The sequence below is a fragment of the Chiloscyllium plagiosum genome, unplaced genomic scaffold (assembly GCF_037043375.1).
Source record: "Chiloscyllium plagiosum isolate Xiang-an unplaced genomic scaffold, Cpla_swu_hap1 HiC_scaffold_37, whole genome shotgun sequence".
Classification (NCBI taxonomy): Eukaryota; Metazoa; Chordata; class Chondrichthyes; order Orectolobiformes; family Hemiscylliidae; genus Chiloscyllium; species Chiloscyllium plagiosum.
Window position 1 is genome coordinate 21,952,937 of NW_028270175.1, and position 24,202 is coordinate 21,977,138.

Below are 24,202 nucleotides of genomic sequence, written 5' to 3' on the forward strand. Positions count from 1 at the left end.
TCAGGTGAAAATAACATGCCTGTTTCAACTCAACAAATTAGAGGGAGGCAGTGACATTGTAGTAATATCACTTCGCTAGTAATTCAAAGATCCAGGTTAATATTCTGGGGAAGGTCTAATGAAGGGTCATTCTACTGGTAGTGTTGCATCTGTTTTGTCTCTCCGCAGGTGCTGTCAGACTGAATTTCTTCAGCACTTCCTATTTTTATTTAATATTCTGGTGATATGGATTCAAATTCCAGCATGGCAACAGTGAAATTTGAATTTAATGAAATCTGAAATTTAAAGGTAGTCTAATGGCATCTGTGGAATCATTGTCAAAAAATACCATGTGGTTCACCAATGGGAAGCAAATCTGCTTTGTCTGGTCTTCATGTGACTGTGGATCCACAGTGTGGTTGACGTGTAACAGTCCTCTGAAACGGCCCAGTTAGCAGTTCAAGGGCAATTAAGGATGGGCAGAAAATGCCAACAATGCCTGCTTTCCATTAAATAATATATAAAAGAAAGTGACAGCCATTCTCCGGTTCATTTAATCAGAATCAATCTGCCTGGTTTAATTTTTTTTTAAAGCAGTTATCTATCAGTCATCATTAACTAATGCATTCCTCATTCAGAGTCCACTTGTCAACCATTAAGTACTGTCTTCTCTGACACAACAAATGTTATTTTCCCTTTCCTTCGGCATTTTTTTGCAGATTATTCTGATGAGTGAAGATGACTTCAACAAAATTAGCATTTTTACAGCAATTGTAAACCAAGAACGTCATGACGAGCCTTTATAAAACACTGGTTTGGCCTCCACAAGACTATGTATCCAGTTTGGGGCTTTACATCTTAGGAAGAATATGACATTAGCCATTGAATTACACTGCAGTATAACTGCTCTTACCATATCATTTTAAACTTTTTGGCAATTGGCTAAACCAACAGTAGGAGAATTATGTAGAACTCGAATTTGATCCGACTGTCTGAATCCTTTGTAGGGGACATTTCAGGAACTTTGACGCATGCTATGGTTGTGTTTCAAGTCGAGTTATGCTTTCATTTCCGTATCCTTCTGAAGAGGTTTCCAGTGAGTGCAGCATTTAATTCAGTGTTGATAATATCGAGGCAATACCCCCATACGCAGTTCCACCCAAAAACCTTGTGCCTTTGCAACAAAGTACGCCTAAACGTTTCTGACTTATAGTGCATGATTTTCTAAAATACTTTGTAATTTAAAAAAAAATAATTAAATCGCTATTAGAAAATTCCTACCGGACATTGCAGAATAAAACATGATTCGTTGGGACAAGTACCAGTTCTCGAATACAGTCTGTAACAAAGCTCAGTTTTAAAGAGAGCAGGAATTGTGCAGAGCGAGCTTCAAAAGATATTTCGAGTTGCAGGCCCAAAACACTTTTTCAAGGCAGCAAAATGACTGTCGGGTTTGGCCAGCCGGACGGGTTTATTTGCATCTGAAAGCTGCCCAAGGGCATCATTGTTTGCAAATAATTACACATAATTAGTCAATTACCTATCTTTGGTTCTTAAGGAAAATGTAGAGAATGGGGATGATAAATAAGCAGCTATCCGGATGCAGTGCAAAAACAAATTGATTGCCCAGTTTCCTACGTTGGGAATACACGATATCTGCGGTGGTTGGAAGGAGTTCTGGGAGACTCAACAGGCTTGCACTTTCTGTTTACACGCAGCTGCCAGCAATATCTGCACCTCATTGTATTTCAGGTACAGCGCGAAAAATATCCTGCTCACCCCCCCAATTCCTTAACAATATGAAAGGCGCTGTGTTCCAGCTCAACTGGTGACATCTAAGTGCAAATCCTTAAACCTCAATTTCTATCCATTTGTACCTCGTGGTGTCAGATCTAAACTGCATCACGGACGAGGTAACACTGGGAGTCCAGTCGGAACTCAATGCAACCCCGAGAGGTTCCACTTGGGCCTCATTGCACTGCAATAATGAAGCCGTTCTTTTCAGCTTATTGCAAGTGATGTCAGGTACAGTGATGGAAATTCGGAACCTTAGTTTTAACACTCAGAGGAAGAACACAGGTTCTGAAGCGACAGATTGGTCTCGAAACGTTAACTCTTTCTCTCTCCACAGATGCTGCCAGTCCTGCCGAGTTCCTGCAGCATTCCCAGTGTAGCAGTATTTCGCGTTTATTTGAGTGCTATATAGTAAAACGTTCTAAATCTCGTGTTAAGCGAAAGTCAGTGTTGTGTGCAATTCTAAGCGCGTAACTTCCAGAAATGGTATTAAAACCTTGAGGGGGCTGGGGAATGCTGAGATTTACCGGAGTGGTACCGCGGATGAAGGGATCTCAGACAGAGGAAAATTGGAACAGCAAGTATGGTTTTCCTTAGAACAGAGGCTGTTGGGGAATTTGAAAGAGATGTTCAAAAGTATGAAGGATATCGAGAATATCTAGAGATACTCATACACATGGAAGGTGCATGGACGAGAGGTGGTTAAGCGAACTGGCGAAAAAGGTAATGGAGTTTGAACATCGTGAATAGTTACGATTTGAAGTGGCTCTGTCAAAGAGCCAATAAAGGCACAATGAACCGAATGACCACTATCTTTACATAGACTCTATGATATTGACCTTGAAAGGAACTGTTGGGTTACTGATCTGGGAAAGTTTATGCATTCGGTTTAAAATCTCTGGATTACACGTCAGAATGCTTATATCATCAAGTTACTGAATCAAAAGATTAAATCAAAAGAAACCCAGCTGTAGGGTACATTAATACACCGTCCAATGGTAGCTGCTATTGTAGGCCTGCAGAAAACTGCAGCCTCCTACTTCTCACTGTGAATGTGTTATCAATGTTCAGGCCAAATTCAGGACCATTGTTTCGCGAAGTGTATGCGACTTTGAACTGGAGGAACAATACAAGCTTCTTAATTTAGCGTCTGTACACGTTTACATTTTGTTGGCAGGTGACAATTTATTTCTCGGACATTGTAGGATTCACCACCATCGCTGCCTCGTGTACGCCTCTGCAGGTGGTGGAGATGTTGAACAATTTGTACATGTGTTTTGATACCAGGATTGAATCCTACGACGTATACAAGGTACGAATTCAATAAGTGCCAGTAACGAATAACAGAATCACTAACGTTAAAACAGTTCAGACAATGATTTCTGGTCAGACCAGAGATTGCTTGGTGTTGTACCAGAGATTGCTTGGTCTCTCATAAGCGTCCATGAGGCACAAGCTCAGTGCATGGGGCCGACTAACTAACCTGTGCCTAATGTTAACCGAAGTCCTGCATCTTCACATAATAGGGATAGGGGCCTAATCTGATATTAGATACATTATATCCAGTTTTTCTTTCTAACCCCAACTCTCAATGTCCGATAGATATGATGAAAAATTTTAAGGGAATGAAAATATATCTGAACGCAGGCTTTGTAACAACTAATTCAGGTTATTATATTTTAAAAATGACAAACTGAGTTCACCTTTCTGTGTAGGTGAGGATCTATCAGATAAGCAGCTCTTTTCGTTATCCGAATATCCTGGGAGGGTGAAACCTCACAACCCTTGGATAAGCATTTGACTGTCATACATTCAAGGTTGGGGGCCAAGGACATGAAACTTGAAAGGGTGTAGGAAGTAATGGTTAGCAGTGCTGCTCACAGTGCCTGGACATGGGTTTGACATGGGTTTGATTCCAGCCTTGCACAACTGTCTATGAAGTTTGCATGTTCTCCCCGTGTCTGTGTGGGTTTCCTCTGGGTGCTCTGGTTTCCTCCCACAGTCCAAAGATGTGCAGGTTAGGTGAATTGGCCATACAAAAGAAATCTCCACAGTTTCCTGGGTTGTGCAAGATAGATGCATCAGCCAGAGAAAAAATGGGAAGACAAGGATAGAGTATGGATTTGGGTGGGGATATGTTTTGGAGCGGAAAGTGAGGTCTGCAGATGCTGGAGATCAGAGCTGGAAATGTGTTGCTGGAAAAGCGCAGCAGGTCAGGCAGCATCCAGGGAACAGGAGAATCGACGTTTCGGGCATAAGCCCTTCTTCAGGAATGGGGAAAGTTTGTCCAGCAGGCTAAGATAAAAGGTAGGGAGGAGGGACTTGGGGGAGGGGCGTCGGAAATGTGATAGGTGGAAAGAGGTCAAGGTGAGGGTGATAGGTCAGACTGGGGTGGGGGCGGAGAGGTCGGGAAGAAGATCTCAGGTTAGGAAGGCGGTGCTGAATTTGATGGATTTGACTGAGACAGGGTGGGGGGAGGGGAAATGAGGAAACTGGTGAAATCCGAGTTCATCCCTTGTGGTTGGAGGGTTCCTAGCCAGAAGATGAGGCGTTCTTCCTCCAACCGTCGTTTTGTTGTGGTCTGACGATGGAGGAGTCCAAAGACCTGCATATCCTTGGTGGAGTGGGAGGGGGAATTGAAATGTTGAGCTACAGGGTGGTTGGGTTGGTTGGTCCGGGTGTCCCAGAGGTGTTCTCTGAAACATGTTTTGGAGGGTTGGTGCAGACAGAATGGACCAAATGGCCTCTTTTGAACTGTATGATTCCATGTGATACTTGGGTGGTTGTATGACAAGCTGAAGCTCCTCGATGCTGCCTGAATTGCTGTGCTCTTCCAGCACCATTGATCCAGAATCTGGTTTCCAGCATCTGCAGTCATTGTTTTTACCTTGACAATCTTTGTTGTAATTCCTCATGTTAGTCACATGACCATAGACTAAAATGGTCAAATATATTTTTGGGTCAGTACAGACCAGGCCTTTAGTCAGGGCCAGCAGCATCACTGAAATTTACAGTACAGGAGGAGACCATTTAGCTCATTGTGACTGTGCTGGTCCTTTGAAGGAGCAATTCACATGGTTCTACACCTTCATTGCTATTCAAATTCTTCATTTTCAAACTACAATTCAACTCAATTCCTGCTTGAAACCTGCCTCCACTACATTCTTAGCAGTGCATTCACTACCTAACCATAGGCTGGGTGAAAGGTTCCTCAGGTCACTTACTGCCTCTTTTGACAATTGTAGAGTCGTAGAGATGTACAGAACAGAAACAGACCCTTTGGTCCAACTTGTCCATGCTGACCAGTTATCCCAAACTAATCTAGTCCCATTTGCCAGTACTTGGTCTCTAAACCCTTCTTATTTATATACCCTTCCAGATGCCTTTTAAATATTGCAATTCTACCAGTCTCCACCACTTCCTTTGGCAGTTCATTCCATGCAAGTACCACCCTCTGCGAGGAAAGAGTTGCCCCTTCGATCCCTTTTATATCTTTCACCTCTCACCCTGAACCTATGCCCTCTAGTTCAGGACTCCCTGACCCCAGGGAAAATACCTTGTCTATTTATCCTATCCATGTCCCTCATGATTTCATAAACCTCTATAAGGTCACCCCTCAGCCTCCAGCACTCCAGGGAAAACAGCCCCAACCTATTTAGCCTCTCCCTATATTTTCCAACCCTGGCAACATTCTTGTAAATCTTTTCTGAATCCTTTCAAGTTTCACAACATCCTTCCAATAGGAAGGAGACCAGAATTGTATGCAATATTCCAACAGAGGCCTAACCAATGTCCTGTACAGCTGCAACATGACCTCCCAACTCAGGTACCCAATGCTCTGACCAATAAAGGAAAGCATACCAACTGCCTTCTTTACTGGTCTATGTACCTGCAACTCTACTTTCAAGGAACTATGAACCTGCACTCCAAGGTCTCTTTGTTCAGCAACACTCCCTAGGATCTTACCATTAAGTGTATAAGTCCTGCTAAGATTTGCTTTTCCAAAATGCAGCACCTCATATTTATCTGAATTAAACTCCATCTGCCACTCATCAGCCCATTGTCCCATCTGATCAAGATCCAGTTTTAATCTGATGTATCCTTCTTTGCTGTCCACTAGACCTCCACCTGCAAACCTACTAACTATACCTCCTACGCTCACATCCAAATCATTTATATAAATGATGAAAAGTAGTGGACCCAGCACCAATCCTTGTGACACACCACTGGTCACAGGCCTCCAGTTTGAAAAGCAGCTCTCCACCACCACCCTCTGTCTTCTACCTTTGAGCCAATTCTGTATCCAAATGGCTAGTTCTCCCTCTATTCCATGAGATCTAAGCCTGCTAATCTGTCTCCCGTGGGGAACCTAGTTGAATGCCTTACTGAAGTCCATATCGATTACATCTACTGCTCTGCCCTCATCAATCCTCTTTGTTACTTCTTCAAAAAACTCAATCAAGTTTGTGAGACATAATTTTCTCTGCATAAAGCCATGTTGACTATCCCGAATCAGTCCTTGTCTTTCCAAATACATGTACATCCTGTCTGTCAGGATTCCCTCCAACAACTTGTCCACTACCGATGTCAGGCTCACTGGTCTATAGTTTCCTGACTTTTCCTTACCATTTCTCTTAAATAATGGCACCACGTTAACCAACTTTCAGTCTTCCAGCACCTCACCAGTGACTATCGATGATACAAGTATCTCAGCTAGGGGAGAAAGTGAGGACTGCAGATGCTGGAGATCAGAGCTGAAAATGTGTTGCTGGAAAAGCGCAGCAGGTCAGGCAGCATCCAAAGAGCAGGAGAATCGACATTTCGGGCATGAGCCCTTCTTCAGGAATGAGGAAAGTGTGTCCAGCAGGCTAAGATAAAAGGTAGGGAGGAGGGACTTGGGGGAGGGGCGTTGGAAATGCGATAGGTGGCTGGAGGCTGGAGGAAGAGTGCCTCATCTTCCGCCTAGGAACCCTCCAACCACAAGGGATGAACTCAGATTTCTCCAGTTTCCTCATTTCCCCTCCCCCCACCTTGTCTCAGTACCAACCCTCGAACTCAGCACCACCTTGCTAACCTGCAATCTTCTTCCTGACCTCTCCGCCCCCACCCCCACTCCTGCTTATCACCCTCATCTTAACCTCCTTCCTCTTATCGCATTTCCAACACCCCTCCCCCAAGTCCCTCCTCCCTACCTTTTATCTTAGCCTGCTGGACACACTTTCCTCATTCCTGAAGAAGGGCTCATGCCCGAAACATCAATTCTCCTGCTCCTTGGATGCTGCCTGACCTGCTGCGCTTTTCCAGCAACACTTTATCTCAGCTAGGGGCCCAGCAATCATTTCTCTAGCTTCTGGTGATTTATCCACTTTCATGCATTTCAAGCCATCCAGCACTGCCTCCTCAAATATAGACATTTTCTTAAATCTGATCCTTCCACCAGTGGGACAATTTTCTCCCTCTCTACTCTATCCAGATGTTTCTCCTCTACTGGAAGTTTTTTTTTAACTATTGGCATTATTTCATTACTTTCCTAGCCAACAAACTACCTTTCATTTTCTGTACATTACAGTTCCAAAACTATTATGCATTTCTTGACTTGCAATGTCCTTTTCATCCACTATTCTGTGAATGTTAACCTATATTGGTTTCCAGACCAGCTCTGCTCAAATTTAAAAATTCTCTCTTGCGTTCAAATCCTTCCTTGCCTTTGTTCCTCCCAATCTCTGTGAACTACTGCAGCCCCATAACCCAGCACCTACAGCTCCCTAAGGCATAATGTTCTGACGTTTTCTCCCTAAACCTTGTTGCATCTTTCACTTCTTAAACCCTCCCTACAATTGGCCTCTTTGGGAAAGCTATTAGTCACATGTCCAAATATCTACTTAATGTCAACAGTGTCAAAATTACTCCTCATGGCATTATTCCTCTGAAATGTCAAGTGAGCTTTATTAATTTAAATTCTTGTTGGGCGAATCTTAAAATAATCAACAATAGACTATTTGAAAAATTCACAAGTGGCCTTTAAACAAAAAAAAACAATTTCAATAGATTCACTTCCTTTGAACATGAACTGCTGTTTATAATATTCTGTTGACAAGATCTGCCTTTGCTCCTTCTCATTGCTGTGTAATCAAGGAACAGTATGAGGTCAGATTGGTGTATTGTCTTTTTCCAGTTACAATCACTCCACCTTTGGTGGCCTTGTCTTCAATTGCCTAGGCTTTAGTATTCACTTCCTATGTCTCACTGACTCTCTGCTTTCATCATTTTAGACACTCGTTAAACAAATTTCTCTGATCAAGATTTTGATCATCTAACTGAATCTTACATGGTTCAGTGTCATGGTTTGTTTTATACTGCTATTGTGAAAAGCCCTGGAATCTTTCTTTGTTAAAGATGCTATGTAAATATAAATTGATGTTCAATATGAATTTGAGTTGCATTCAGAAAACCATTCCTTTTTGGTTCCAACCTCTGTCTATTAGTCATAAACCTCAGAAAGTCCTTATGAAATAACATTAAGGTAATCTTCTTTCTGTATCAATATCCACAAACGTCTCTAAATGCAGAAGCATATTGATGCTCTCTAATAAAGCCTGTCAGCAATGTATACCACGTATCATCTTATTTCTATTTCCTTATTTCTTGCTTAAGTGCTACAGCTTTAATCTATTTCCATGGAAGTATTTTATATCTTTGCCAAAGTCACTTTTGGACTTAATATTTTCAATGGTCTCATGGTTATCCTCCTATCCTCTGTAAACATCTTCTAATCTAGAACTTTTCTGTCATGTCCTATTCTACATAATGCCTGCTTTCACAATGTAAAATAGCTATGGTCCTCCAATTTACAAATTTGTATCCTTTCTAGTCCACAAATTCTATGGCCTTGTCCCTCCTACTCTGTATAGATATTTTTAATCGATCTGTTCAGATGTGTTACAACACCCCACTGGGTCAGGTGGAACTTGAACGTAGGCTTTTTATGACGTTCAAAGATGTGTTACAACAGCATCTCTCTTGATCTCTACAACCACCTGTCATACAGTACTGCTCCCAAAAATCTCTTCCTCTGAAGCTGGCTTCATATTCATAAATCATCCCTTCTCTTCATCATTAGGTAGCCGCACTTCAAGCTATCTGAAAGATAAACCTTCAATTTCACTCCCAAACTTACATGCTTCTCCATTTCTATCTTAAAAAAAAACAATTAAAATCCAACTATTTCACCAAACCTTTGATCACCTTTCCTAATATTGCCTCTTTTGGTTATGTGTCCATTTTTTGATTAAACCTCAGTGCAAGTTACTTCCTGTGTTTAAAAGAAGGAAAATAAAAAGACTCTTAATTGAGTCATTCCAAATTATCTAAGGTGATCTATAACAGCGAATGGAGTACCTTATGAAGTCTAGTGTGATTCCAATTATACTGATGAAGTCCGATTCAGAATGATACCTTGTTTGACAGAACGGTTTTGTTGCTGTTGGTTATCATGGTGGTTAGCCACTGAGGCTCCAAATCTTCTTTAACAACAAAACATAAAACAGAAGAGGATGAAAATATCCGAACAAACAATCAGGACCTTCTCGGTCAAAATCTCGGAGCTCCCTTCTAAATACCACCGCAGGACCAAAACATTTCAAGAAAGCAGCTCATCACCATCTTCAGGGAAATTAGGAATAGCAACAAATGCTGATCTAGCCAACAATGCCCACATCCCATAAATGAGTTGGAAAAATATTAATAGAAACAGCAAAACAACCTGTTCCCCAACACTATCCTTTTAACAGCTAGCTACTCAATCCAAAGAAATGTCTCTCCTATCTCAACCCTTAAGTTTTTGCTTAACTGACTCCTCTTAGTTTATTCTCCTTGGATTGCAGAGACAGTTTTATGACTTTTCTGTGTCTGCTATCATGAAACTTTCATAATCCTATTCAGTTCTAAGAACTTGAAGAGATATCTAGCCTCAGCTAGGTTGACTAGTTCCCCAAACTAAAGACTCAATTCTTCTGCTAGAAGAAACTGTTATCCCTTCTGAACTTAACTCAAAGCTAATCCTGATGGCTTTCTGATCTGGTGTAAACTCAGCAGTATGAATATTCCAACAATTAACACTAAAAGAGGACTGCCAAGCAGTTTACTGCAGTTACACACTTTATTGGAACTAATGCACTTAGGTCACTGTTTAAAAACATTACTGATCTGCTAAAAAATACTTTTGCAAAACTGACTCACATCCATCTGCCTCTTTTTAAATTCCAAATCCCAAATTATATTTGATAGATTGTAACTTTAATAGCTTCAGTTTATTGCAATATGGCTTCTGGAGGGTAACATTCTATAGCAATTATATACTATTCACCCTTCATCACATTAGTCACTTCTAACTTACATGTAGCAAACATGTACAAAAGAATTGTGTTTTAGTGGTGTTGGTTGAAGTCACAGAGGTGAAAATATGTTGCTGGAAAAGCGCAGCAGGTCAGGCAGCATCCAGGGAATAGGAGAATTGACGTTTCGGGCATAAGCCCTTCTTCAGGAATGAGGAAAGTTTGTCCAGCAGGCTAAGATAAAAGGTAGGGAGGAGGGACTTGGGGGAGGGGCGTCGGAAATGTGATAGGTGGAAGGAGGTCAAGGTGAGGGTGATAGGTCAGACTGGGGTGGGGGTGGAAAGGTCAGGAAGAAGATTGCAGGTTAGGAAGGCGGTGCTGAATTCGATGGATTTGACTGAGACAAGGTGGGGGGAGGGAAAATGAGGAAACTGGTGAAATCCGAGTTCATCCCTTGTGGTTGGAGGGTTCCTAGGCGGAAGATGAGGCGCTCTTCCTCCAACCGTGGTGTTGTTGTGGTCTGGCGATGGAGGAGTCCAAAGACCTGCATATCCTTGGTGGAGTGGGAGGGGGAGTTGAAGTGTTGAGCCACAGGGTGGTTGGGTTGGTTGGTCCGGGTGTCCCAGAGGTGTTCTCTGAAACGCTCTGCAAGTAGCCGGCCTGTCTCCCCAATATAGAGGAGGCCACATCGGGTGCAGAGGATGCAATAGATGATGTGTGTGGAGGTGCAGGTGAATCTGTGGCGGATATGGAAGTTTCCTTTGGGGCCTTGGAGGGAGGTGAGGGGGAGGTGTGGGCGCAAGTCTTGCACCTCCTGCGGTTGCAGGGGAAGGTGCCGGGAGTGGAGGTTGGGTTGGTGGGGGGTGTGGATCTGACGAGGAAGTCATGGAGGGTGTGGTCTTTACGGAATGCTGATAGGGGAGGGGAGGGAAATATATCCTTGGTGGTGGGGTCCGTTTGGAGATGGCGGAAATGACGGCGGATGATGCGCTGTACATGGAGATTGGTGAGGTGGTAGGTGAGGACCAGTGGGGTTCTGTCCTGGTGGCGGTTGGAGGGGCGGGGCTCAAGGGCGGAGGAGCAGGAAGTGGAAGAGATGCGGTGGAGGGTTCTCACGTCTCCAACACACCCCATCCACCTGGACACCCTGTGCTGGCCTCCTACCTGCCCTCGACCTCTTCATAGCCAACTGCCGCCGCGATATTAACCGCCACCTGAACTCCCCCACCCCTCTCACCCACTCCAACCTCTCACCCTCGGAACGTGCAGCCCTCCACTCCCTCCGTTGCAACCCTAACCTCACTATCAAACCAGCAGACAAAGGAGGCGCGGTAGTAGTTTGGCGCACCGACCTCTACACCGCTGAGGCCAAACGCCAGCTCGCAGATACCTCCTCCTACTGCCCCCTTGACCATGACCCCACCACCAAACCATCATCTCCCAGACCATCCATAACCTCATCACCTCGGGGGATCTCCCATCCACCGCCTCCAACCTCATAGTCCCACAACCCCGCACTGCCCGCTTCTACCTCCTGCCCAAAATCCACAAACCTGACTGCCCCGGCCGACCCATTGTCTCCGCCTGCTCCTGCCCAACTGAACTCATCTCCGCATACCTTGACACCGTCCTGTCCCCCTTAGTCCAAGAACTCCCCACCTATGTTCGGGACACCACCCATGCCCTCCACCTGCTCCAGGATTTTCGCTTCCCCGGTCCCCAACGCCGTATTTTCACCATGGACATCCAGTCCCTGTACACCTCCATCTCCCATCACGAAGGACTCAAAGCCCTCCGCTTCTTCCTTTCCCGCCGTACCAACCAGTACCCTTCCACTGACACCCTCCTTCGACTGACTGAACTGGTCCTCACCCTGAACAACTTCTCTTTCCAATCCTCCCACTTCCTCCAAACAAAAGGAGTAGCCATGGGCACCCGCATGGGCCCCAGCTATGCCTACCTCTTCGTAGGATATGTGGAACAGTCCATCTTCCGCAACTACACTGGCCCCACCCCCCACCTTTTCCTCCGCTACATCGATGACTGTTTCGGCGCCACCTCGTGCTCCCACGAGGAGGTTGAACAGTTCATCCACTTCACCAACACCTTCCACCCCGACCTCAAATTCACCTGGACAGTCTCAGATTCCTCCCTCCCCTTCCTCGACCTTTCTATTTCTATCTCAGATGACCGAATCAACACGGACATCTACTACAAACCGACCGACTCCCACAGCTACCTGGACTACACCTCCTCCCACCCTGCCCCCTGTAAAAACGCCATCCCATTCTCCCAATTCCTTCGACTCCGCCGCATCTGCTCCCAGGAGGACCAGTTCCAAAAACGTACAACCCAGATGGCCTCCTTCTTCAAGGACCGCAATTTCCCCCCCGACGTGGTCGACGATGCCCTCCACCGCATCTCTTCCACTTCCCGCTCCTCCGCCCTTGAGCCCCGCACCTCCAACCGGTACCAGGACAGAACCCCACTGGTCCTCACCTACCACCTCACCAATCTCCATGTGCAGCGCATCATCCGCCGTATTTCCGCCATCTCCAAACGGATCCCACCACCAAGGATATATTTCCCTCCCCTCCCCTATCAGCATTCTGTAAAGACCACTCCCTCCGTGACTCCCTCCTCAGATCCACACCCCCCACCAACCCAACCTCCACTCCCGGCACCTTCCCCTGCAACCGCAGGAGGTGCAAGACTTGCGCCCACACCTCCCCCTCACCTCCCTCCAAGGCCCCAAAGGAAACTTCCATATCCGCCACAGATTCACCTGCACCTCCACACACATCATCTATTGCATCCTCTGCACCCGATGTGGCCTCCTCTATATTGGGGAGACAGGCCGGCTACTTGCGGAGCATTTCAGAGAACACCTCTGGGACACCCGGACCAACCAACCCAACCACCCTGTGGCTCAACACTTCAACTCCCCCTCCCACTCCACCAAGGATATGCAGGTCTTTGGACTCCTCTATCGCCAGACCACAACAACACCACGGTTGGAGGAAGAGCGCCTCATCTTCCGCCTAGGAACCCTCCAACCACAAGGGATGAACTCAGATTTCACCAGTTTCCTCATTTCCCCTGCCCCCACTTTGTCTCAGTCAAATCCATTGAATTCAGCACCGCCTTCCTAACCTGCAATCTTCTTCCTGACCTCTCCACCCCCACCCCAGTCTGACCTATCATCCTCACCTTGACCTCTTTCCACCTATCACATTTCCGACGCCCCTCCCCCAAGTCCCTCCTCCGTACCTTTTATCTTAGCCTGCTGGACAAACTTTCCTCATTCCTGAAGAAGGGCTTATGCCCGAAACGTCAATTCTCCTGTTCCCTGGATGCTGCCTGACCTGCTGCGCTTTTCCAGCAACACATTTTCACCTCTGATCTCCAGCATCTGCAGTCCTCACTTTCTCCTTGAAGTCACAGAGGAACCTATTGTTGCTCTTCTTTGAAATAATGATATGGGATTATTAGCATATATTTGAGATGCTACCAATGGCCACAATTTAATGTCTCCCATGAAAAATTGCTGCTTTGACAATTCAGAACAGTCTAATTACAACATGAGATCTGTCAGTCTGCTCCATGTGTCATGTCTTTGGTGTGGGACTTATCATCATCACTTTGTGTCTCAGATAAGATTGTTACCATCAAGAAATCTCTGACATCTTTAATGTAATGTTATGTAAAATCAAGTTGTTGTGGTATCTGATTGTATGTATTTCCTAAACTGCCCTGGTATTCCTATTAGTATTGCCACAAATACTGTTTTCCAGTGTCATGCTAAAAAGTCAATTTATTTTACAATCTAACCTGTTTTTACTTTGTTTTCTTCCTGATCAAGGTGGAGACCATTGGAGATGCATATATGGTGGTGAGTGGCCTCCCTGAACGGAAAGGAACTAATCATGCTGATGAAATTGCAAAGATGTCCCTGGATTTAGTAGCAGCTGTAAGACAAGTGCCAATTCCTCACATGCCAACAGAAAGACTGCAACTGCGGGTTGGCATTCACACAGGTTGGAAAATCTGACAAGTAATCCCCGAAGATGTCTTTTTTCAGACAATTCCCCTCCTAATACCTTAAAAGTCAAATCTTTGACTCTATCTTGTTGTTTCCTTCAGATTGTGTCTTTGGGTCTATTCCTATTATTCTTTGTAGATTGTGGCTTTATTTAATAATTTTGATAGATTGTAACTTTTCAGTTCATTGTGGTATGGGTTCTGGAGGGTATCATTTGATAGCAAATATTACCTTTCAGTTTGAGTATAACTGCCATCAACCATGGTAAACGTACCTCAAAGCCTTAGATCAAATTTGATATATTATAAATACAACAATTTTTCTGTAAGGAGAGTTACTTATCTCTCCAAATATGTTGCCTATTTTTTTCAAAGAAAATTAGTGCATGTTCCATGCCACTGATTGCAGGAGCCAATTTGATTTTTACTTGTGACTGTTGTCTTGTGACAGTTGCAGGGGGCCAGTTGAATATAGATCTTTACCCGGCAGCTGGAGGATGGGGTACAACCAGGAATTTTTATTAAATATATAACTCTCCTTGTTGCTCTGTCCGTTGCTCATTGGCCTGTTTATAGTCCATTTTTTCACTACTTCTTTCCTCTCCATTCTTCTGAATAGGGATTTATATGGGGAGAAATAATGGCACCAACTCATCCCAATTCTCCAAGACTGACAAGGAATCTTCAGGAATTTGTAGATTAATCTCCAAAACAGTGCCATGAGCAAACCATGAGAAAAATCGTCGCATTAATTTTTTCCCATTTTTTCTTTCTGAACTTGTAATTATTACTTTAAAAATGTTGCTAGTGCAAGAAGAAAAGGATGTTTAACGAACAAAAAAAAATCTCCAATTGGGTAATTATGTCTTTTCACTTTCCATTGGTTGGAAATTGGTTGGTGAGAGTTAGAGACAGGAGGGGTCTTGTGATGTAAGCTCCAATAATAAGTTTGACCAGAATTGAAAATTCTAGGTGAGAAACTGGCTACATTTGAAAGAAAGTGAAGATTTCAGCTACAGATCGGCTGAGGTGAAGCAGAGGTGGATGATGGATGTGAAGATAAGTGGTGTTTCTAATCGTGAGGACATGAAATGACAACCGACACAGCCCCAAATGAAATTTTTTAACAATGCATTTCAACCTGAAACAATGGCTTGGAAAGGGATGGGTGGGGTGTGTTTTGGGAAAGAGGTATGGAGGGAGCTATTTCTCAGGAGGTTTTGCTGAGGGCAGAAGCATTGTTTTGGGTCTTTGCAATATTTGTTTGGAGGAAATTGCAGATCATTTGGGATAAGATGTCAGGATGCTGGCTGATAATAGAAGCAGTGAGGTTTTGGTAGTTGTGGAGGTCATCTTGATTGTCATTGATGTACATGTAAAGGTTAACCCCATCCAAACAGGACATATTGCTCACTGGCAGACTATGGCTGAGGAAGAGAAGTGATAAATAGGTGGGAGGTCACAGTGGGATGATGGGGGAGATGCCATTGTTGGAGATGGTTCAGCTCCTGATAAACATGGAACTAAGTGAAGGTTGTCCCATTGAGTTGGAAAATGTGACAACAAGAAGACAGTAGCAGTCAAGGATTGAGTAATCTACATAGGATTTTTAATATAATTAGGATTAACTATGACCATCAGAATACAAGATATAATCGGTTAGTTATATATCTACTTCTGCAATCTGGACTCTATCAGATTAAGCTCCAGAGTGAGTACAGCCTCACTGATAGAATCCTTGCTAATTTTTCATTAGTTTTATTTTATTATTTTACCAATTTTGGTTTGGAGCTTTGAACTGAGAACTGTAAGCTAAAGATAACTTTTGAACTGTGAGAATCAACTTGTGTTTAAAATTTTAAAAAAAGGGACAAATAAATTATGATCTACTTTTGAGACCAGGTGTCTTGAAGTTAACTGAAGGTTGGTTCTTGACAAAAAGATTCTACAGCAGGGAAACCATGTTTAAACAGATAGCAAAAGTTGGCCATTAACAAGGTCAGTGTGTAGGAATTGGTTGCAGAAAGTCTGGGAGAGACCTTATGTTCAAGCAGGTGGTAGGTGTTGAATGGTAACTGGGTCCATGTGGGGAGAGGGTCAGTCTAACAGGGACAGGCCAGAGTTTTGAACTGGGTTTTGGACTGTGTTTTTGTGAGGGGTTTGGTTGTTGATACTACAACATGAAGACTTGAAAGCTCCCTACTTAGCCTCCTGTAATCAGCTATTGAAAATTCAGAGAATAAACTAAGTTATAAATGCTACTGACTTCCTCTGAGGGAACTGAAAATGTGGCCCTGATTGACATCTTCAGAAAATAAACCAAGAAACAAATATATGCCAGTGGAACAATGCATAATGATTTAACCACTTAAGTAATCTGGCCAGTTGTGTTATTTTATTTATCTCTTAACTGTGTCTGTCTGTCTTTTGAAATGGGGATATAAACAAAGATTTATAACATAGGCATAAATTAGATGACCGAGGAGTAACAGATGGAATTTAATTTAAATAAATGTGAGCTGCTGCATTTTGGAAAGGCAAATCTTACACTTGATGGTAAGATCCTGGGGAATGTAGCTGAACAAAGAGACCTTGGAGTGCAGGTTCATAGTTCATTGAAAGCAGAATTGTAGGTAGATAGGACAGTGAAGAAAGCATTTGGTATGCTTGCCTTTATTGGTCTACTGAGTATAGGAGTTGGGAGATCATGTTCGGGATATACAGGGCATTGATTAGGCCACTATTGGAATACAGCATGCAATTCTGGTCACCCTGCTATAGGAAGGATGGTGTGAAACTTGAAAGGGTTCAGAAAAGATTTACAAGGATGTTGCCACGATTGGAATTGGGAGAGGCTGAATAGGCTGGGGTTATTTTCCCTGGTGCATTGGAGGCAGATGTATGGCCTTATGGAGGCAGATGTATGGCCTTATAGAGGTTTATAAAATCATGAGGGGTGCCTGATAGGGTGAACAGACAAGGTCTTTTGCCCGGGATAGGGAAGTCCAAAACTAGAGGACATAGTTTAAAATTAGACGGGAAAGATTTAAAAGAGACCTAAGGGGCAACCTTTTCACACAGAGTGGTGCATGTATGAATGAGCTGCCAGAGGAAGTGGTGGAGACTGGTACAATTACAATATTTAAAAGGCATCTGGATGGGTATATGAATAGGAAGAATTTATAGGAATATGGGCCAAATGCTGGCAAATGGGACTAAATTAATTTAGGATATCTGGTTGCCATGGATGAGTTGGACTGAAGGGTCTGTTTCCTTGCAGTCTACTTCTGTGACTCCATGACCTTGTCTAATTTTGCTCTGCTAAATTTACTGTGTTGTGAATAAATTGCTAAGTCTTTTATTTAAGCTACAAATTGGTGTAAATAATTTATTATTCAGAGTCTGGGATTGGTTATTCAAAAATGTCTGGTAGGAACCATTGGGGTCAATTTTGAAGGCTTTGAAAGTTTTAATTTTACAGTGTTGCAAATACCAATTTGGTTCAGCTGTCTGTCTTTATGTTGTAAAATCTCTATGAACAACTCTGCGTACAACTGAATATTACGAAATAAGTATTCTTTTACCTTTTTAAACATAAGTTCTTTTGAAGTACGTTTAGATATTTCCAGTATGTTTTTGGTATAATGGTCTGCATTACTTTCACTAACAATATAATCATTTGATGAAAGCTTTTTTCTTAAACAGTGTCATTGCAGTTTCAGTAGTTCAGACAGGCTTTAATATTTCAAGGCAGATATATGAAAAGGAAAGAATTGCTTCTTTAGAGGATCTGCCTGGCCCTAGGGTTGCTGAATGAGTAGTATTGATGTTGAGATGTGAGTATCTCTGTGTATTATAGGTCCTTGCGTGGCTGGAGTTGTGGGACATAAGATGCCTCGTTATTGTCTATTTGGAGATACAGTCAATACTGCATCTCGTATGGAGTCCACCAGTCTGCGTAAGTCATCACTATTGTAATAATCTTGTATTACACTGCTCATGGGCTACATTAAACATAGTATTATCCAAACCAGTCTTATGGCTCCAACCCTATCCGGTTTCCAGGAACAAACAGCTTTACATCTTTTAGTTAGACTCCTTCTTCCATTGATGTGGAGAATAGATGTAAGGAAACCTTCCACAATTCTACTGACCTCCACCCTCTACTACATTTCTCCAAACGCAAGTAAAGCTCTCATTGAGACTAATCTTAATCAGTCTGTTTTTGTCCTATGAACTACAATGGGTAGTTGACATGAGTTTATGATATTTTATCTGATGTAATGTGATGTTTCCTCTACCACAGCTCAGAAAATTCACATTAGTTCAGCTACATTTGCTGCCTTGGTGCATGATGATGCTTATGAAATTGAACTGCGAGGCGAAACTGAGGTTAAGGTAAAACCTCCTACTCTACTTTAAGTGAAAAGATCTACACATTTGTTATTATGCTAATTCCAATTGTTCCTTTATTGGTCATATAACTATGCTGAAACAACAACACATTTCACACACCGACTCTCAAGGACTGAGAAGAAATAACTTAGAATAGCACAGTGTGATTTCACAGTCAGTGTATTTCACACAGGACCCACTGTACACTGAGCACACCAACTCATTATGTACTGTCCTGAGTAATTAGTGTGTGAAAGTAAAAAAGATGACAGATTGCACTAGTGAGAGACATCTCATAGCTTTAGTTGGTTTTCATCTGATAATCAGAGAATATATCACACTATACGTAAGAGGAAGATAAAGTCCTTTCCTCACCTTTATTTTATCTTGGAGCCCAGGGTTGTCCCCCAGTGTTACTAAAATCAAGGACTCTCCCAGATAAAGCTAAACTCCATTCACTTAATCCGTTTTAGCAGCAGTGACCTTGGTCAAGATTGGTTATTTTTTGCAGTTTCCTTCAATAAATTAGAATCTGCTTCTGTAACAGGGAAAGGGGAAAATGAAAACCTATTGGTTGATTGGGAACAAGAACTACAGTGTTCAGAATGACAGCCTGGTCTGTCATTGGAGGCCACGTATCAAGAAGAAAAATGAGAATGGGGACAGTATGTCTTCGGCACAACAGGTAAGAATAGATAATGGTAAATCCAATTGTGGCTGAACTAGTAGAAAAATGGATAATTATATGGAAACATTTCAACATTGAATTTAGCACCTGTAAAAAATATGCAAAAAGCATTTTCATTTGGTTGTTGACATAATTACAATGCAAGCAAACATTAACAGCATTTTTTTTTTAAAAAAGCTGGAAATGCTTAGCAGGTCAGTAAGCTACTGTGCTGACAAGTTAATGTCTCAGGTGTGGAATCTCCCAATCATACTTTTGAAATGTCAACTTGTCTCTTCTCTCATTACATGTGAACTGACATGCTCAATGGGTCCAACAACTTCTAAGAACTTAGCAGTAGGAACGAGAGTACGCCATATGGCCCATTAAGGCAGCTTCAGCATTCATTAAGATCATAACTGAACTTCAACATTACTCTTAATCTTCTGCCCTAATCCCATATTTGTTGATTCTTTTAGTGATGATAAACAACAATCTCAGTGTCAGATATACTCATCGATGGAGTGAGGGGTTTGGGGTTGGGGAGGTACTGGTTAGCTTGGATAGTTGGTTTATGTTTCAGAGTCACATCGACAGCGTGGGTTCAATTCTCACATAAGGGCAAAAGTGAGGACTGCAGATGCTGGAAACCAGAGTTTAGATCAGAGTGGTGCTAGAAAAGCACAGCAGGTCAGGCAGTATCCGAGGAGCAGGAAAATCGACATTTCGGGCAAAAGCCCTTCATCAGGAATAGAGGGGCTATTCCTGATGAAGGGCTTTTGCCCAAAGCGTCGATTTTCCTGCTCCTGGGATGCTGCCTGACCTGCTGTGCTTTTCCAGCACCACTCTGATCTAAACTCAATTCTCACATAAATTGAGGTTACCATGAAGAATTGTCCATCTCACCTCTCCCCTCACCTGAGGTGTGGTGACCCTCAGGTTAAACCACTGCCAATCACCTTTCTCTCATGAAATGGTCTGGCAAGACTATAGCACTTTATCTTTACGCATTAACTGAACCCCCACCTGTTTGGGGTTGAGAATTCCAAAAATTCACATTACACTGAGTGAAGAAATTTCTCCTCATTTCAATATTTTGTGATAAACTCTAATCCCATGAAACACTAGTTCCACTAGTTCAGCCAGAGAAAACAACCTCACAGCACTTATTCTGTCACGTTTTCTGAACATTTTTACATTTCAATAAGATCACTTCTCACTCCAGAGACCGTAGGCTATTTGATTGATTCAGATTTCTGACATTTGCAGATTTTTGCTGTAACGAATTAAGGGTTTGGCCAGAGCATGGTTACACCAGGAATCCTCCCAAAAGTAAGGCAGACATAAAGGTCTGCTTAGACAAAAGGTTCAATTCCTGTCCTCAGCAGGGAGGAGGAATATTTTCCCGATGAACTGTTACAGATACTGCCTGCAGATGGCAGTGTTAGTCCAGAAAAGAGCTTCTGTTAAGGTGTCAGGCACCAGAACCATGCTTAGATTTCCTGCTATCAGAATTGAGAACTCCCAACCATCTTGAACCTGGCTCAGTTCCACTCCAGGGTCACTATCATATTTGAGCTAAAGCCCTCTGTGTCTGTGATGCAGTCCTTGCAAGTTAATTGCAGAAGCAGAATGTTTATGCACATTTTGTGTCCTCCCTTCAGTCTGTGAGTATTTGCTTGGGCTCCAGCAGACTCAAGTGTCCCATTCTCCCCTTGTATTTATCAAACACTTTTCACAGCCTAGGAGTATTCCAATGTGTTTAATAGTTAATCAAGTGTTGTCACTGTTGTAGCAAATTGTTATACTGTAAACTCCCACAGATTGCATTTTTATAACAACCAGTTTTGTGTTATTCCTTTAAAGGGACGTAGGTGTCACTGGCAAGTCAACATTTGTCGCCCTTTGTAATTACCCCTGTGAACCAGGTGTTGAGCTGCCTTATAGACCAAAGCATACTATAATGTGTAGGTATACTCAGAATGCTATTAGGGAGGGAGTTACATGATTTTGACTCATCTGCAGTGGAGGATGAGCAACATGGTTCCAAGTCAGTACAGTGAGTGAACTGGAGGAGAACTTGCAGATAGTGGTGTTCCCAACATCTGCTGCTCTTGTCCTTTGAGGGGGTAGAGATCATAGGTTTAGAAGGTGCTGTAAAGGAGCCTTGTTGAATTGCTACAATACATCTTGTAGATGGTACACACTGTTGCCACTGTGCATTGGTGGTGGAGGGAATGAGTGTTGAAGGTGATGGATGAGGTGTGACCATCTCATTTTGGACAGGACACCAGGGATAGCTAATAACTTCTCTGTTTCTCTTCAAAATAGTTCCATGCCAACTTTCACATCTATCTGAGAGGGCAGACTGGGCCTAGGTTTACCATTGCATCTGAAATTTGTTACCTCCAATAATATAGCACTCACTCAATACTGCATTAGAGCATCAATCATGATTTACACATTTAAGTCCTGGACTGTGATTTGAACACAAAACCTTCTGACTCGGAGACAGGAGTACTACCATATAAGCCACAGCTGATAGTACAAGATATGAAGAGTCCAAGGCAATAGATAGACAGAGGGTTTGGGGGACCTGAGGGAGGTTGTTTAAAAACCTGATTACATGGGAAGAAGTGACCCAAGGATTCAAGTCTTTTTGTAGTATGTTGAATACATATTTCTTCAGTATCTACCACATTCATTAAACAAATGGGTAATAATATATTGTGTTAGAAAATATCATCAGATTACTGCTAAGAATATCATGAGTGTCCTGTTTAGATCTTCTCAAAGTATCAATTAGGAAAGAGGTTTTAAGATATCTCTGACAGATCTACAGATATTTTACTTCAATGTCTAAAATTTCCTAGCTCCAAATCTGAGCCAAGATAAAAAACAAGGTTAAACTCAGCCAAAAGAAAGTACAGAAAGGCAATGGGTATCTGAAAGGAAACAAGAAACTATAGGTCTAGTATTTCTACAGGTTTTGGTGCTTTAATTGTGTTTTTGTTTACAGTCAGGAGTAAGTTCCTTAGTGCATACGCCAAGCAACAGAAACAAACCACTTTTCAATGGATGCACAGGAGCTAACAGCGACTGTCTGCAGAAAGCTGATAGCCAGTTAGCTTTGTCATCACTACAATCCAATGAACACTCACAACCTCACAGTCTGAATTCTGAGAATGGACTTGCACTGCACGGCAGATACCCAGAACAGGAAAAAGAACCCTACCTCAAAGCCATGTCATTGATTGAATCAGAACTTTCTACCAACGCATATGAAATGACACAGAGTCAATTTGAAAGCAGGCACCTGGAAAAATCAGAATTTCTCCCTGGGTTTGTGAATTTCAGTTAACCAAGGTAAACAGCCAGAATTAGAAAATCTGTTAAAGTTTATTATTTAGTTTTTTTTAGACATTTCAAAATAAATTGTACTTGGAATGTATTTAATGACCACTTGTGATTCCTAAGGGAATTAATATTCACATTGTGGAGATTGCGGTAGATATTTGTAATCAGCCTGTTTAGATGTATGATGATGCACCTCTGGATCAGATGGGATTTGAACCTAGGTTTATCTGGCTTAGGAGGGCAGGAAGGACACCACCAGGTACCACAAGAGCTCTGTGGGGTTTGTGATACATTTGATTGTGGACATTAAAATAGATAATAGCAAATTAGTTATGTTTATACACCACTTCAAAGGAGATTTAAAACTGGAGAATATATTTATTTTAATTAGCCTGTATAGACATTGTGTGACACACATCTGGGACAGGTAGAACTTGAACCCAGGCCGCCTCCTGTCTCAGAGGTAGGGACATTAACATTGAATCACAAGATACTAAAAACAGAAGAATGTAGTTACTCTTAATTAACCTGCACAGAGATGTTAAGACACATATCTGGATCAGGTGGAACTTGAAGCCAGGCCTTCTGGCTTAGAGGTTAAGACACTACCACCGCACTATAAGACTCCTAAAACTGAAGAATATAGAACATGCACTTGAATCCCCTGTTTCACACTGTCTCCAAAAGCCAAAGTAACTGCAGTAAAATAGAACTGGTGTTAGATGTAGGCCAGGCTGAGCGGAGGTTGCAGGTTCCATTCCCTGAGGGATATCAATGAACCAGTTGTGTTTTTTTTAAAATAATAATCTGGCAGCTTCTTAGGTCACTTCCCTGGGTAATTGAATTCAATTTCACAACCTACATGGTGGCATTTCAGCTCATGTCTAGGTTGATAGTCTAGTTCCAGAACTACTAGATTGCCATGAATTAACATACTATTGACTATGACAAAGTGAGGACTGCAGATGTCGGAGATCAGAGTCAAAAAGTGTGGTGCTGAAAAAACACAGCCAGTCAGGCAGCATCAGAGGAGCAGGATTGCTCAGAACATTGACTCTCCTGCTCCTCAGATGCTGCCTGACTGACTGTGGTTTTCCAGCAACACACCTTTTCTACTATTGACTATGTCAACACATACCCTCTGCCAACAATACACTTTGTTGATACTTGTATTCTATTTAATTGTGAATTGTATCCATCTCAACTGAACCATGTTATAAAAATATTGGTGATTTGCTATGTAGCTGAAAGTTTCATACTCTGTTCTTGCTGAAGACTAACAGCTAGCCCAAAGTATGAAACTTTAGATTGCTGCACTTAGATTGCTTTCTTCCAACTTCTTTGGACTAATAGCGGAGTAAGGAAGATAAGAGTTTCAAATCTAGAAGCTTAAGCTTTAAAGTTCTAGCCACTGCAACTTGAAACTTGTTTAATTCTAACACTGGCAAAATTTGCATTAGAATTCTTTATAGTTAATTTGTGAAAACACATTTTTATAAAACCAGTTGTCTTTATGAGTAAACATTTGCTTTACAGTTCTTTGATATTAAACCACACATTTCATAATGCTGATTAAATTCTGTTTTATGACCTTTCTATGTTCTGTAAGTGCCTATTGTTACTTGGAGATAGTTGA

General features: G+C 42.4%; 1 protein-coding gene across 1 annotated transcript; it reads left to right on the plus strand.

The window, feature by feature from the left end:
* Positions 1-1,665: 1,665 nt before the first annotated feature.
* LOC122540333 (atrial natriuretic peptide receptor 1) lies at positions 1,666-23,590 on the plus strand. Its single transcript, XM_087980454.1, has 7 exons — positions 1,666-1,731; positions 2,951-3,085; positions 13,969-14,143; positions 18,007-18,105; positions 18,454-18,545; positions 19,090-19,227; positions 22,229-23,590. The coding sequence occupies exons 2-7, from the start codon at positions 3,026-3,028 to the stop codon at positions 22,568-22,570; spliced, it is 906 nt and encodes a 301-aa protein (XP_087836580.1). The 5' UTR covers positions 1,666-1,731; positions 2,951-3,025; the 3' UTR covers positions 22,571-23,590.
* The last annotated feature ends 612 nt before the right edge of the window (positions 23,591-24,202 follow it).

What these genes read in the sequence shown, in the direction of transcription:
- LOC122540333 (XM_087980454.1), top strand. Translation starts at nt 3,026, where the DNA reads ATGTTGAACAATTTGTACATGTGTTTTGATACCAGGATTGAATCCTAC. An exon ending in AATCCTACGACGTATACAAG is followed by an intron (nt 3,086 to 13,968) that starts GTACGAATTCAA and finishes TTCCTGATCAAG; the next exon opens with GTGGAGACCATTGGAGATGC. An exon ending in GAGGCGAAACTGAGGTTAAG is followed by an intron (nt 18,546 to 19,089) that starts GTAAAACCTCCT and finishes CTTCTGTAACAG; the next exon opens with GGAAAGGGGAAAATGAAAAC.